The sequence below is a fragment of the Brachycentrus maculatus genome, unplaced genomic scaffold (genome assembly GCF_059751285.1).
Source record: "Brachycentrus maculatus isolate JH-2025_06_01 unplaced genomic scaffold, ASM5975128v1 h1tg000274l, whole genome shotgun sequence".
Taxonomy (NCBI): Eukaryota; Metazoa; Arthropoda; class Insecta; order Trichoptera; family Brachycentridae; genus Brachycentrus; species Brachycentrus maculatus.
Genome location: NW_028281025.1, coordinates 391331 through 406836, shown reverse-complemented (window position 1 = coordinate 406836; position 15506 = coordinate 391331). Strand labels below are relative to the sequence as shown.

Below are 15506 nucleotides of genomic sequence, written 5' to 3'. Positions count from 1 at the left end.
ATTTTTTTTTAAACAAGCCTAATGAATTATGTCTTAAATGAGCGTTAGTTAAAAACAATTAAATAAAGAATAAAACTGACAAACTCCGTAAATAACTTTTCTGGAGATGCGAAAGTCAATTAATGAAAAAACAGTCGCCAATTGTCGTATATTTTTTTTAATTTTTAACGGCAGTTTATTTATTTCTTATTATAAATACAACCATTGTATAGTGAAATCTCTCTTATCCAAATCATGAATAATTTGAAACCGATAAGAATCACGATTAGTTTTTTTTTAATTGAGACACTATAGATATGTAATATATATTGTAAATCTATCAGACATATTCATAATAAACATTATTTCCACGATAAAAATGGAGGACACAATATGTAAAAATTGGCACAAAGACGATTATCCTAAATCGATATGCGTATTATGCGTAACGCATGCTTATTGAAGAGAGAACTTTGTTTACAACGATTTTTTTTAAATTTTATAAAGCCTTAAGAAATCTTAAAGTATTAAACATACCTGAACATTTTTTTTAAAATGTGTAAACGTAATGCCTATTTTGAATAAATCTTTTTCCTATTAAAAACGGAAAATTTTAAATGTTTTTTTTTGTATCCACGGGGCCAAGGGGTCATGGTTACAAATTAACACACAATGAGACTTTAAACCAGATATAATAAAAAAATGTATTATTACTGACAAATTTACGCTATCGGTGTAAATTAAGAATACCTAAGCTTTCATAAAATATCTTTTTTTTTATTGTAGTTAAGCTTTATATTTTTGAAGTTCTAACGTCCTTTTGATAATAAGAATTCGGTTAATGGGCATCAGCGTTATAAGATCTGACTATAAAACAATTTGGATGTATTATTTGCGGAATATACAAGATTTCCACACAGCTATCAATTGTAAAAAAATCTATATATTGGTGTAAACAAAAGTTCCCCCTTAATTTAAACCTACGCGTACGAAAACACTCAAATTTCATTTCAAGTAAATGTCAAGAAGATGAGAAAACATTAGAAAGAAATTATTTGAATCTTTTTTGCAATCAATAGTTGAAATGACTTGGCAGAGAGAAAGGAATAACAAGTTTCCATTGTTTCGGAGACAGGAGAGCAGAAATCTCTCTAGTCGACGGGATAACAAAGGACAAAGAAATTCCGACTAGAACCGTTTATCAGCCTACAATGGTTTCTCTACTTATACCGGGAAATAGTTATTCTAAAAACAATGTTTTGACGCTTGAAAATAATATATTTTTTCTTGAAAAGAAAAAAGTTTTGGTACTGTTCACCTGTCTATTTATATAACATTGTAATAATAATAATATATAATACACGTGCGCGACCGTCAAATCATCAAAGCCACCATTATGGCCAAAATTCAACATCACGATATATCAACTTTTTCCCAGTAAAGGATCGTGAACATCAGTTGGGAAAACATCGTTATGTTTTAGGAAATCAACTCAAAATAAATGTACGGATTATTCAAGAAACAAATCGTACGCTCTGAGACGGTCCTGGGATCGCTACTAGATGTTAAGTAAATTGACTAAAAGAAAACAATCTTTACCCAACTGGCATTCGTCTTTTGCGGAAACGGGCAGATATTTCGAAAGCCAATAATATTTTCAACTCGAAGATAAAGCAATATAAACCAAAAAACTAAATAATTGTATTAACTATTAATTGACTGATAAATATATTCAAGAAATGAAAGGTATTTTGCACAAATAACTTTGTTAATAAATACTTGATATCTTGATTATTATAATATAAATAGTTATTTTAAAGGAAATAGTTTTATAGTAATAAAATGGAAAATCCCAAAGTGAGCGCTTTAAATTTTAATTAAAGATAAAGAAGTTTATTACGATGTATTTTAATAAATATCCAACTCGTTGAATAATAACCTTCATAAAATCTCCAAAGTAGAGAACAGAGTTAGTCAATAAATAAAAATAGACAAAGAAAAACCTTTTCAATACACAAAATGATGGATAAAATGATTTGACTAACACCCATCGATGTGTCTAAAAGACTTAAATGTAAAATAAAATCCTCATACATACCATACCACAGTTGGCCGTATATAAAAATTATGTTAGTTGTATACTAAATATACCAAAATTAAAAAATAAAAAATAAAACAAACACTACACCAATATGTAAAATATTTTTGGGAAAAATTTGGTATATATATATATATATATATATATATATATATATATATATATATATATATATATATATATATATATATATATATATATATATATATATATATATATATATATATATATATATATATATATATATATATATATATATATATATATATATATATATATATATATATATATATATATATATATATATATATATATATATATATATATATATATATATATATATATATATATATATATATATATATATATATATATATATATATATATATATATATATATATATATATATATATACAAGCATGGTTATAAAAATAACTTTAATATGTTAAAATCCGTAAAAAATAAACTGGAGGTTATAAACACTTTTATCTGATTTTGTTTTTGGTTTTTGACGAAGAAGCTAACACTCATTGTAGCGTGCCATGTATGTCAGATCGTATTGATAGGTGTTGATAGGATTTATTTAAAAGTGATACATTATGAAAATAAACCAAAATTTCATAAAAAAAAATAAGAAAAAAAACAAACTAGCAGCACTTTTGAACTGTCGCTGTGCCATTTAAAAAAATACATATATAAGATTAAAATATATTGAAGTATTTGATAGTATTAAATGAAAACATTGAGAATATATAGAAGCTCAATGAAAATTTATACATTATGCATTAAGCGGGGAAAAAATCTTAAAACAAGGGAATTAAAATAATCAACTCGTAAAAAAAGTATGTGTGAAACATCTCAACTGCCCAGCTAAGCTGGAAAGTCGTATGCGATGAATTGTAAATTTCATGGGAGAGAGAGAGCCTACTGTTGCTTAAGTTACCTATTTATATGCAATGGTACAGAAACGACACATTTTACATAGTAAAATCCCATATTTGGGAAACAGAAACGCCTTTTTAGCTTAGTAAATACACGAAGTTACTTAAGAAGAACTTTTGCTTCTTACGCATTAGGTAAAGAAGTAAATGTAAAAATTTCGTTGTAAGGAATTAAAAAAAATAATATATGATTTCTCAGAGCTGTGATTTATTGCATGAGTTAAACAATAGCAGATCTCGCATATGGCGACATATTCGTCCATTTGTGCTTATTTTTTATACAACTCTTTACAAAACCCTTCACGTATCACAAGAACAAAGAGAAAAGAAAAAAGAGAGATCTGGCTTATGACGTTAAGCGGAATTGCGAGATAATTACGTATTTAATTTTATATATTTTTTAAGATAACGTTTTAAAATTTGCAAAAAATGTTTTAACGAAATTGTGTTAATGAAAAATAGAGAAATGTATTGTATAAAACAGGACGCATTTATGAGCGATAGTGACTATTCAAATTATTTTGGAAAATCAAATCATTATTTTTCCACATATAACTTATTATTAAAATGCAAGATTTGGCACCATTCCCCCACACTTCGAACATTGGAGGATTAAATCACGTAATATAACATGACAAGAACAAGGATATATCAACAATATTTGCTTAAGAATCTTCAAAAAATATCTTATATTAAGTCATATAAAGAATATTATATAATGAACTAGTTATAATCTGAAAAGCAAAAACAAAATATCAAATACATACTACTTTCTGTTTTTTTAGGACCAAGTTTACAAAATTAAAAACTAAATATTTATTTTTCTGGTTGCTAAATTCGATTAAAAATTAACAAAAATGTAGGTAAAAAGTTATAACTTATTATGTAACTGATTCAAACCAGAAATAGTATTCAATGATCACCTCTATTAATAGCTTAATACAGGATATGATGGCGAATTCCGCAGAAAAGTAGCCACCGACAAGGTGCAAAAATCTTCCATTTAACTGCTTCATCCTGGCAAGCTGGCGTCGCAGCCGTACCGTATCGTCGTATTAAAATAATCAAATTATACGTTAACGTAACTGAAAATGTAAATGCTGTAAATGCATTAAAAGCAACACGAAATGGCGTTTCGAAAAATACCAAGTCAGCTGTTCTTCAGTAAAATATGCTAACTAAAATTAAAAAATATGTTGATAGCTTTATTAGTATTTCCTTCAATGTAACAAAGGTTTTCTCATTTTTAATTACGGTAGTAATTTTTTAAATAAAATAAAAACATGAGCAAACATTTTTTAACTGTTGGCACTTATGTACAGAAAAAGTACAGAAAAAATACGATTGAAAGGAAATTACTTACCGTTTAAACATAACTTACCTTTCAAAACATTAAAAAAAAACATTTTAAATTTATCTTTTACTTGGTTAATGTCACTAGCTATTAAAATCTTATCATTTAAATATATTTTTAAAAAAAACACTAGCATGAGACCACTTTCTAAAAAGTTATTTATGTAAACACGACATGTTTCGAGAACTATTGATGTTCTCATCAGCAGGTGAAATAAAAATTTTGTTATTTATATAAAAGTTTGTATTTTAACATGTTGATAAGAACATCTGTAGTTTTCGAAACTAGCCGAGTTAACATCAATAAAATAAAAAAAAGTGGTATTATACAAATGTTTTATTTATATATTGAAATCGTCATGTTATTCCACAAAGTTTATGCCAAATCAAAATATTATAAAATCTAATTGAACAGTGTTTAATAATGATGTTGGCTGCATCGAAACTCGTGTTACAATAGATTTTAATATTTAGTTACATTTCACCAAGTTAACATTGAATTTAAAATTAATCAATTATTAAAAATAAATATAACTATTTATTTAGACTGTTGAGCCAGTGTCGATAGATATGAAGCAATTAAAACTGCATATATTATCTTCGTACGTGTTCATCAATTAACCACAAAAATGAGATCTCAACAATATATTTAAACTAAGATAAACGTATTTTTAAATTGTAAAGAAACTAAAACAGAAAGCAAGAGGCAAGAGTTAAATTTATTAATGCATTAGCGGATGTTTTTTTTGTCTGATTCTAGAGTTAAAGTTATTTGAGGTTTTAAATAATGTTAACACGAGTTTCTCCAATTAAAAATTAAATGCTCCATATACAAATATTTTATCAATTATTTTATTATAAATTTTTCAATATTTATATAAAATGTAAATTTCGATAATCCAATATCAAAAAATAACCTCCGGCGTTCCGTGATGCTTCCATTTTGAAACTGTGCATAAAAATCATATCGTTAAAAAAAAACAAAAACTTGCGAAAAAATGTTACGAGACAACATTAAATCATTTTCGTTTGCATTATTTTTTAACCATTTTTTTTAACTATTAAAATCATGTATTAAAAATACGCGCTTAGTTCAAATAATAATAATAAAAGTCATCTGCAATGGTTTTTAAGCTACAAAAAAAGTTTAATAATATAGGACGAACCAACAGACTCCAGGACTAGTGTCTTAGAGGAAAAATTGCGTAGGAAAGCTTTTTTCTAAATATTTCAGTAGGTAAACATAACGTAAACTGGTAAATATAAGTTTATATCTTGACTAGTCCGAATTAGGCAACAATATTACATTATGTAAATAACCGTAAACGGTGACGGGTAATGCTCTTCATATTTCTATTGACAAACTTCAGTAGATATTATAATATTTTGTATAACACTTACTAACGATATAAATTTATCACCAAAACGCGATCTCCTGGTGTATTCATCCCACGTTTACTCTTGTTACTAGGCAAGTTATCGAACAAGATAACTTGAAATGATTAACTTGCTCACAATAGCATACTTTATTTTTAGATCGAAGCGACTCAATGCGATTCACAGCGCAAAAACAAATAAGCTTGAAAAAGCGTTGAATTTTTGTTTAAACCTCGTGGGATTGTCAATAATTACAAGTAACAATAATGAAATTAAAATAGTTAATAACAGTATTTAACAGTAAAATTATTGCTTCAAATTCCTTCGTAGAGGAAAATGTAACCCAAAACACTAGATTTGGGTAAATAGGACATAACAACAAAAAAGGATAAAGTATTAATATTTTGTCACAGCATTGATGCAATTTTTAATCGCACGTGATAATATGTATATTTCTTATTAAAATTAGCTATATATTTTTATTTATTAATTAGTTATAAATCTACGTGTACGTAAATGTATTGCTTTCGTTACTATGGGCGCCTGTAGAAGGGCGGGGATTCGTTGTATGGGGCGGGTGAGTATCAGGGGCGGGGGACGGAGGCCCCGGCGCCGCCCGCGCCGCTGGCCGCGCTGCTAGCTGCGCCGCCTTGCTGCACTGCACTGTCACTAATTAACAAAAGAACAATGAGTAAATCATGTCGCGAATAAATATTCAGTGCCAACGAACAAACAATTTCTAATCCTATCCGCACCCAGTGGTGCTGACGCGGTGAACTCGATCTTCCATTTCAGTAAAACCCCATATAACGGACAAATTGGGGGGAGGGGGTGTCTGTTAAAGCCGAATGTCCATTATATAAAAATAGGCTTGAAATAAATAAATAAAACTTTTTGTTGAAAAAAAATAACTCCTATAATTGGAGACAATCCAGATTTGTGAACAAGTATTTGGACACACTCAAAATGTTGTAATAATAAGGTACTTCAACTAAAAAAAATAAAGAGAAAAACATTATATATTAGTCTAGTTTTTCTATAGTGCGTTCGCTATCTAATTTTGATTTAATTTAACGGGTAAATTATGATATATTTGCAATTGAAAATCATTTCTGAATCCTCCTAATTGTATGATCATTCGTCTATCTAGGCGTGCTCAATACGGGTATGACTTAAAATATAAGATTTTTACATGCAATTAATCGCATTTTTTTTTTCAATTAAAACTATACATGTATCACTTTTGTATGCAATATTTGTTTTATAAAACTTAAATCTAGTCCTAACTAAACCCTAATGAAAAAAATGTAGCTACCGAAATATAATATTTACAAACATTGAAATAGAGATTTTTTTATTATTTTAACTTTATTTTTGCGGTTGAAGGAACGGGCTTTTTAAAAAATAATTACGTTACGCAAAATTTTTCAACAATAAAAAAAACTTTTTCTCGTTTTATAAAACGTGAAAGTTATTTGATCTATTTAAATAGTACCCGAGACCCGAGACCCGAGACCCGAGCCACTCGCAATGTGTTTATATGGGAAGTTAGCAACTTTGAGTACGCCGGAGCCGCTAAGCTTTGCAATATTTGTCTAATTTCGTTACATTACAGAATTAGGCTGTGATAACTTTTCACCAAGATGAAAGGAGGGTAGATTTAACTCCCTGGCGGCATTAATTTTAACTTGTTATTCCCTCGGGATAATGATGCCTCGTTAAGCAGCACAATATTGACTCGTGTCAATATATCTCGCTTTCATCCGAGTAAAATTTTGATTAATTTTCACATTACGTAAAGGGAAACGCGCTGAATGGGCCCTTGCATAAGGCAAATGTTAACGCTGATACAAAAAACACCGGTCTTTGGATCTAGTCCTATGTCAGCCTACAGATTTACATGTAAATGTAGCCTTACCTTTTATAATTATTAAAACAAATCTTGGCCATTTCCGCTAAATGACTTCGAAACCAATCTATATATTTCCTTAAATATCTGGATATTTCTATTAGCAAACGATTCGGAAACAATTTACAAAACCTGCAGATTCTCGAGTTGAGTAAACTTTTCCAATTATTGGAGCATTAGCCATCGTATTCCTTAGCGTTTCCTATTGATTTATTAGCTGTAGAACGACATAAAACACGGAAAACGTAGGCATGGCTCACCATCTATCATTCTATAATTCAAATCGAGCCCTGCGTAGTAGATTCAGCTACCAATATAATTTGATAGTCCTACTATTTCCTTGTAATTTACGAGTATACATCCATATTTAGAGGTCAATTACACATAACTTATCTTTTTTTATTACTTAACTCTCACAAAGAAGAGTTTAATTAATTATCACTACTTACAACATTTTGAATGTGTTCAAATACTTGTTCACAAATCTGTATTATCTCCACTTAGGAATTATTTTTTAAAATTTTGTTTACCATCTCAACAAAAATAAAGAAGAATAAAGTGCAAAGTGATCACTTAACCAAACCTATGACAGGTCGTAAGCCCTGTAAATGCCCAGACTTCCATATTCTTCTTCATCTATGTTGAGATGTAAAAAAAATGTAAAAAAATATCACTACCTTAGCATCGACACAAGTATAAAAGTGCAATAAATTTTTCAACATAAATCGTTTTAAATGTATAGTTTAAATTTTAAATCATACCCGAAAATATTATTAAACATCATTTTCCGAATAATATAAAAAATCACGGCAGGAAAGGGTTTAGGGGATTTATGATTTCATTTTCAAGATTTGAAATTTTGTGGAATTTTCTATATCACCGTGACACCACTTGTATTTAGGGTGACACATCGCTCACTCCTTTCAACAATGTCATATTTAAAAAACAAATTCAGGAGATCGTTTTTAAAGTTTAAAAATATAATGAAATGTATTAAAAATAAATATCAAGCCACTTATTGAACTTTTTACTGTGCAACAGATCTTTTTAGGTGTAACCTGAAGGTTTTTCTCCATTTGAAAAATATTTAGTATATTAAAAAAAAAAGATGAATACCTTTTCTTCAAAATGCAAAAACAACACTTTCTGCCCTGTAGTGGGTTAATATTAAGTTAAAAATATGCCGCTTTTGCTGGGATATTATACATTTTCTGGGCATTCCGAAAACATGCACAACTGAAAATTGATGATTTTTTATATATGACGTTGTTGAAAGGAGTGAGCGACATGTCTCTCGACGCGCCAAAATTAAGTGTAAAAAGAAAATATTTTAATAAATTATTATATTTTTAATGGACGAGGGGAATATTTATGTTTATATAAGTTTTATATTTTATATAATATATAAGTTTTCATATATTTTAAAAAATCACACATGATTTGAATGAGACGTAATAGTTATTCTCTTAACTCTATTTTTATCCATTCTGAAATGTGAGATTGGCATATCCATAGTTGAGAATTAGAGTTTGACAACCAACTGCGACGGAATTTAGTCTATGAAAATAATAAAATATTATCATCTTTTGATATTGGCTTGGATGAGGTTAAGAATTAATGTTCTAGATAATATGCTTCTATAGTATTAGGAGTAGTTTAAGAACTAACTTTCTTGATATGAACACCTCACCCTCTCATTTTCGCTAGTGCATCGGTTCCATTCACCTGATACTTGATTTGGTAAAGTAATACATAACTGTACCGTAGAAAGGGGCTACTTGAACTTCGATGTGTTCTTTGAGCCCAGTACAAAAGAAAGATTTAAATATGTATTTGATCTACAATAATAAACGTATCGAAATGATTCATTGTTTCTCTGACAGGTGACACTTATTGTCACGATACTTCGATCGACACCACGATCTAAATATTTTTTGTACTGGGCTCAAGTAATACATCAAAGTTCAAGTAGCCCCGTTCTACGGTAATTATAATGAGCAATTTAAAATAAACTATGAAAAGGCCGTTGTATAAGAACTCGAGTATTTATTACATATCTCATTATACTTTACTTAACTTCGAGTTAAGTAAAGTATAATGAGATTCAAAAAGTAAAATGTCTATAGCGATAGTTAAAATATTATAATAATTGCTTATGCACATCATGGAAAATTCTTTAATTTAGAACTTAATTAGAATATTTTTATGATTTTTTAAATTTTTTTAAATGACTGCGGATTTCATAAAAGGTCAATTAATAAGTTGATTTTCATTATTTTCAATTATTTTATTTCGCCTTCAAACTTACAGCCCTCGGATTTTTTCTAGCTATGGATTTAGCCAACGACGATCACAAAAATAATCCGACCCGCCCTTCGAAACAGTTATCTCTTCAAAGGCTATGAAATGTTCACAAATCGCTAGAATTCCTAGGTCGACGTAATTATTTTAGCTAACTTTATCGCCTCCATCCTTGCAAAAGGTATGGAGACTTTATGGTACTATATAAGGGATGGACAGAACCATAAGATTAAAACACGGGCGAAGCCGGGCACGAAGGCTTAAACTGCACATTTTTACTAAGTACACACTTAATAAATTCTAGTTTGAGGGCTGATCACCTTTCCTTCATGTGTTAATGATCAATTTAACACTGCCTTTATATGATGCAGTGACCTATGCACCGTCGGGTGCGGATGAGGGTTTGAAGAGTTTTGAAGATATCGTCTCCATCCCTTGCAAAATAATGGAAATAATGGATTGATAAGAAAAACGGAGATTTTAAAAATTAATCTTCTAAATTCCATAAAGTACCTAGGTAAAGGTGAATAAGATTGTCAATGTTTCCGTGAATGTTGGTCACTGATGCGACAAGCTGATAGACACAGAGGCAATTGATGTGGTTGTTAATTAAAAATAAATGTAATCTTTGTTTCTATAGTGTTCCGCATATTTTGTCTGTGGCGAGAAATCCGTCAGTTTTATCTAAAATAGAAACATTTCTTCATATCTTGTTTTTTTCTTAATACACTGAATACTGTACCGGTTATGACGGAGCTGTTGATATGAAAACGAACTTTTTTCAACTTTCAGTTTTAAAAGTAAAAATAAAAGGTTATATGAACACTCAAAGAATATTTACTGTACAATATTCGTTACGGTTAATGTATTAAAAAATGTATATTTATGTTACAAAACTACGAGAAACCATTTAACCCTTTTACCGACACAGCTTATAAAACCGCTAATTCAGAAGAATAAAATTAAAAACTGAACAAACAATATGTTCCAAGAGCACCTTCTTCGTATACAATGTGATCTTGCCGAGGTAATTACACGTCAGCGAAATATCTGATAGCGGCAAACCTGATCTCCCCCTGTTTGTTTGGTAACACACCCCTATTTTTTTCTGTTTGGGTATCCATAAATAAATCGAGGAAGAAACCTCTGCATTGTTTATCGGATTTCAAATAATTCCCATTATTCAACATGGAGAAAATAAGAAAGATACAGACATGGTTGTAGAATCCTTATTTTTTTATTTTACCCCTAAATAGCGCGGTGTTGGTTATCTTATACGTGAAATATCGATTTTTCTCGGTAAATGAGAAAACAAATACAATTAAAGATCTTATGATATTAAGAAATACTTGATGGCGATTCCGCAAATAGCCGCATTCTACAAATACGTTAAAAGATTGACCATTTAACGAAAGTCCAAACAAACGAAATCACCCTCTCCTGTATCTCGCTCTCATTCCCCTAAATTCTTCATTAACTGTAGTAAATTACCGTCGCTTTACACCCCGTGTGCTAAAAAATGGAACCAGATGCATCGTTTCAATAAGGGTTGTACGGCTGTCCAAACTTAAAACACAGTAAGGGACATTTTTTGTAGTGCGTTTTTTTGCATTTTTTGGACTGAGTAGAAACTACTTAGTCCGAAATTGCAAAAAAAAAGTACTACAAAAATGTCCTTTACTGTGTTTTGAGTTTGGACAGCCGAGTACCTGTACAATGGATGACAACGACTCGTTTTATTTTACGAAGTTTTCGAAGAATGAAAAAGTGTCCACAAATCTAGGAGATATTGCAACATTCCCCACATTGTCTGCGGTCTTAAGGCTAATCTATTTGCCATCCAAGAAACATCAATTTACTTTAACTATTAATGTTAAGACCCACATATATCGTAAATCATATTGTTTTGATAAAATGTGATTGAAAATGTTTTGATTCCTGAGAGATGGTAAAAAATGATACGATACGACTAAAGACAGATAATATCGAGTGACATCTTCAGGATGCGTTCGATGAGAGACTAGTTTTTCGTTAGACGAAAATTAGACGTTTCACAAAATAAAAATACGATAATTCTACAATTTATAAAACGACCCATAGAACTATAAATTCTTTAATCAAATAAACGGTAAATAGTATTTTACGATTTGAAATTACGATTTTTTTTAAAAATTATTTTAGGTAAAGTTGCAACAACAACAGTAAATGTTTTTTTTTTTTCATTTTGGTCTTATATTAAATATTAAACATTTATCTTAATATTTTTAGAAAACGAAAAAAAACGCTGTTTTATCTTTACAGTATTCATATTTACAATATTGAAAAAAAATTACTTATTATTTTTATTGGAAAAATCACAAAATAAAGGGTTAGTATGTTGTAATATTTTATGTATCAGATTGAGAAAGAAACACAACACGAAGACAGATGATAACATGATATGTGTAAGACAGAAGAACGAAATATCTTATCCGTCTAAATCGAGATACTGGTGAGCACCCTATCGAGACAGCGCTAAAAAAGCTGTTTGTATAAACGGCGTTTATTCACGTAAAAACACAGCTAGAAGCATGAAGAGCTTGCAGACTGGTTTTATAGCCAACGTGATCTGATTTCTCACCGAACGCCCAAAGGATTGTCCATTGTATTGTAATATAAAACACCTTGAATGGCGAATCGTGAGAGGAATGGGTAACTAAGGGATTCGACACACATCTCGCCCTACTGACATTTATTCAGAAAGGAAAAATATAGCCACGAAAATGGTTTTGTAAAGAGTCACCGAAATAAAGAAATCTCATATCTATTGTCATATGATCACTTACATAGAAAACTTTGAACAAGCTGGTCTTATCTATGATAAAAATAATTGCAGAAAATACAATAAATTAATACATGATTTAATATTTTATGATCGGTAGAGAGGATCATATGCAGTAAAATCCATATTTTCCGGACTATATTTACTCATATTTCCACCATCTTAAATAATGTACATTTTCAACTTAAAGCTGAAAATAAACACTAGAGAATCCGATTCTCTACGACTTTTATTGACTTTAAGATCGATATTTAATTATATCAAATTTAACCTGCATTTTTAGATTTAAAAAAAACTGATTTTACACGAAAATGACAATAGTAAAATATGTAGAAATATAAGCACTTTCATAGAAATACAAGCACTTTTATTGAAATACCAATTTGATAGTTGCCGTATTAAACCTAAAATAAAAATAAAATAGTAGTTTTAGTCCCGAAAAACTGGATTCAGACTAAAAATTGTCGCACATAGAAAAGCACAAGACCGCATAAAGTGTGAGGAATGTTGTAATGTCAATGTCCTTTTGAATTATTAAACTAATGAGCGTATAATATTATATGACAGTTTTATTATTACCTGACAGTTTTCATCCGAAGTGCAGTGCAGTTTTCCTTACACTTGTATGCCAGCACCTGCTTTATCCGACTCACCTCCACTAGCGGGAAGCGTCGACTCACGTATGCTGAAATTAAATAAAAACTGTCATTCGCACCGTGATCCATCATAATGTCGGTGGGACAAGAAAATGTGCAAATTTGAAATAAATTTAAAAAGAACTAAAGTAATGTAATAGCTAAAGGGATGTAGGGCTGAATATTAAGTTGTATAAATATAACCTTTAATTTTCTAACCAACACAATAGACAGAAACAAAATCAGACAAATAATTCATTATCTTAAGATTATTGCAACAAATACTTCAAAATGGTCGCAGTTTAGATTTAGATCCATAAAAACGAATTATTCAGGATCCAATCAGGGGATATATTTAATGATCAGCGGGCACCCAACTAAGAAGGAATATTTTATGTATTAATTGTGAAATCAAACACAGATTTTTTGAGTCTACTAATTTGTATTTTATTGTTAAAAAAACTCATAAATGACCGTCTTTTAAAAACATATAAGGACCGTCAGCCCATTAAATCATCACATTCGTTTGAAAATGCTACAACTAGGCGAAACAATTGTCACAATATAAATTTTTATGTGTTTTTAACAATCAAATACAACTTAGTAGTAAATATGTGTTTGATTTAACAATTAATACATGAATTAAAATGGAGTTCTACAAATTAAACGCCAATAAATAAGAAGAAATACGCTATAACTATAGTGGATAAAGTATAACTAAAGAACTACTTAAGGAAGCTCATTTTAAAAGAATTCATGAGTCGTCGGTGCGAATATGTATAAGTCTCTGCTAAATGAAAGATTATTCATTCCAACATATATGGCTGTTGTAAACTCATATGTACTGTGTCATGAGATTGATCATATATCTAGGAGTTCCAAAAGTTTGAGTAGTGTGGTTGTCAATTATGGGTAGAATGGTGAATGTTGCACGTGTGTAAAGTGATCACTTGACCAGCCTATGACAGGTCATAAGCCCTGAAAATAGTCCAGACTACCATACTCATCTTCATCTATGCTGAGATGTAAGAAAAAAGTATTATTCACATAAATGTTTTTTAAAACGATATAGATTAGAACGAAGATAGATAACAAATATTAGATAACAAAGATAGATTAAAATATATATTTAATGCATCCAGCAGACAGAATTCTCAATGTTCCCGCAAAAAAAGTGGCCAGTGACTGTCGGGGGGCCGGTAACTGAACGTTCAGGTACCCTGTTCCATTATTTCTTTATAAATTGTGTTTCTGGTCCGATAAAACTACACAGAATGGGTTGTGGAAAAACTTTTTCCGCGTTCCATTTTCTGGATGTTAAAAACATGTCTGAATATAATATTACTTTGAATACTGTACATAAGTTTCATACGTGTGTGAGCTTTCTCGATACTCGTAATATTAACTAGAAAAGTTGCAAACTAACAATATGAAACTTTCCATTCAGATACCCCGGATAAGGCCCTTCAGATCACTTTTGGTAACTTACCCACGCGAGTGAGGTTCACGGATATATTATTTCGTACTCCATAATATTCTAAAATAATATTCAAGAAAACCATACTACTTCCAACATTACTAGAATGTAGGAACCAAACTTATCCACCAAAAAAGAGTTATTGATTTTTATATTAAATGTTAAATCAAACACTGATTTCTCGAGTCTACTAAATTGTATCTTATTGTAAAAAAAACACATAAAAATAAATTTTGTAACAATTGTTTTGCCTTGTTATGGCATTCGTTTGAAAATGTCATGACAAGGCGAAACGATTTAAAAAAATATATATATGTGTTTTTAACAATAAAATATAATTTAGTAGACTCAAAAATCAGTGTTTGATATTAACATTCAATATAAAAATTAAAATTGAGCACTACAAATTAAACTCAAAATCTATAAATAAAATAGTATGTAATTTATATTTGAAGCAATTGATTAGAAAATAACACATTGTTTTAAAATCACTATAATGATTTTAAAACAAAGTTACATTTTAGCTATAAAACAGCATGTGTTTTCACAAACTTTTTTACACTTTTCCTCAAATGTATCAGAGAGTCCTTCACTTATTGATGATTCCAATTACAT

The 15506-nt window shown here is 29.6% G+C and overlaps 1 protein-coding gene across 1 annotated transcript in view; it reads right to left on the bottom strand.

The window, feature by feature from the left end:
* Positions 1 to 6184: 6184 nt before the first annotated feature.
* LOC148305465 (uncharacterized) overlaps positions 6185 to 15506 on the bottom strand; it is a 75343-nt gene continuing 66021 nt past the window's right edge. The window contains exons 7-8 of the mRNA XM_088266655.1: positions 13359 to 13464; positions 6185 to 6417 (exon numbers count right to left, since the gene is read on the bottom strand). Of these exons, the coding sequence (XP_088122781.1) occupies positions 6333 to 6417; positions 13359 to 13464 (191 nt within the window). The 3' untranslated portion in view covers positions 6185 to 6332. The remainder of the gene's footprint in view (positions 6418 to 13358; positions 13465 to 15506) is intronic.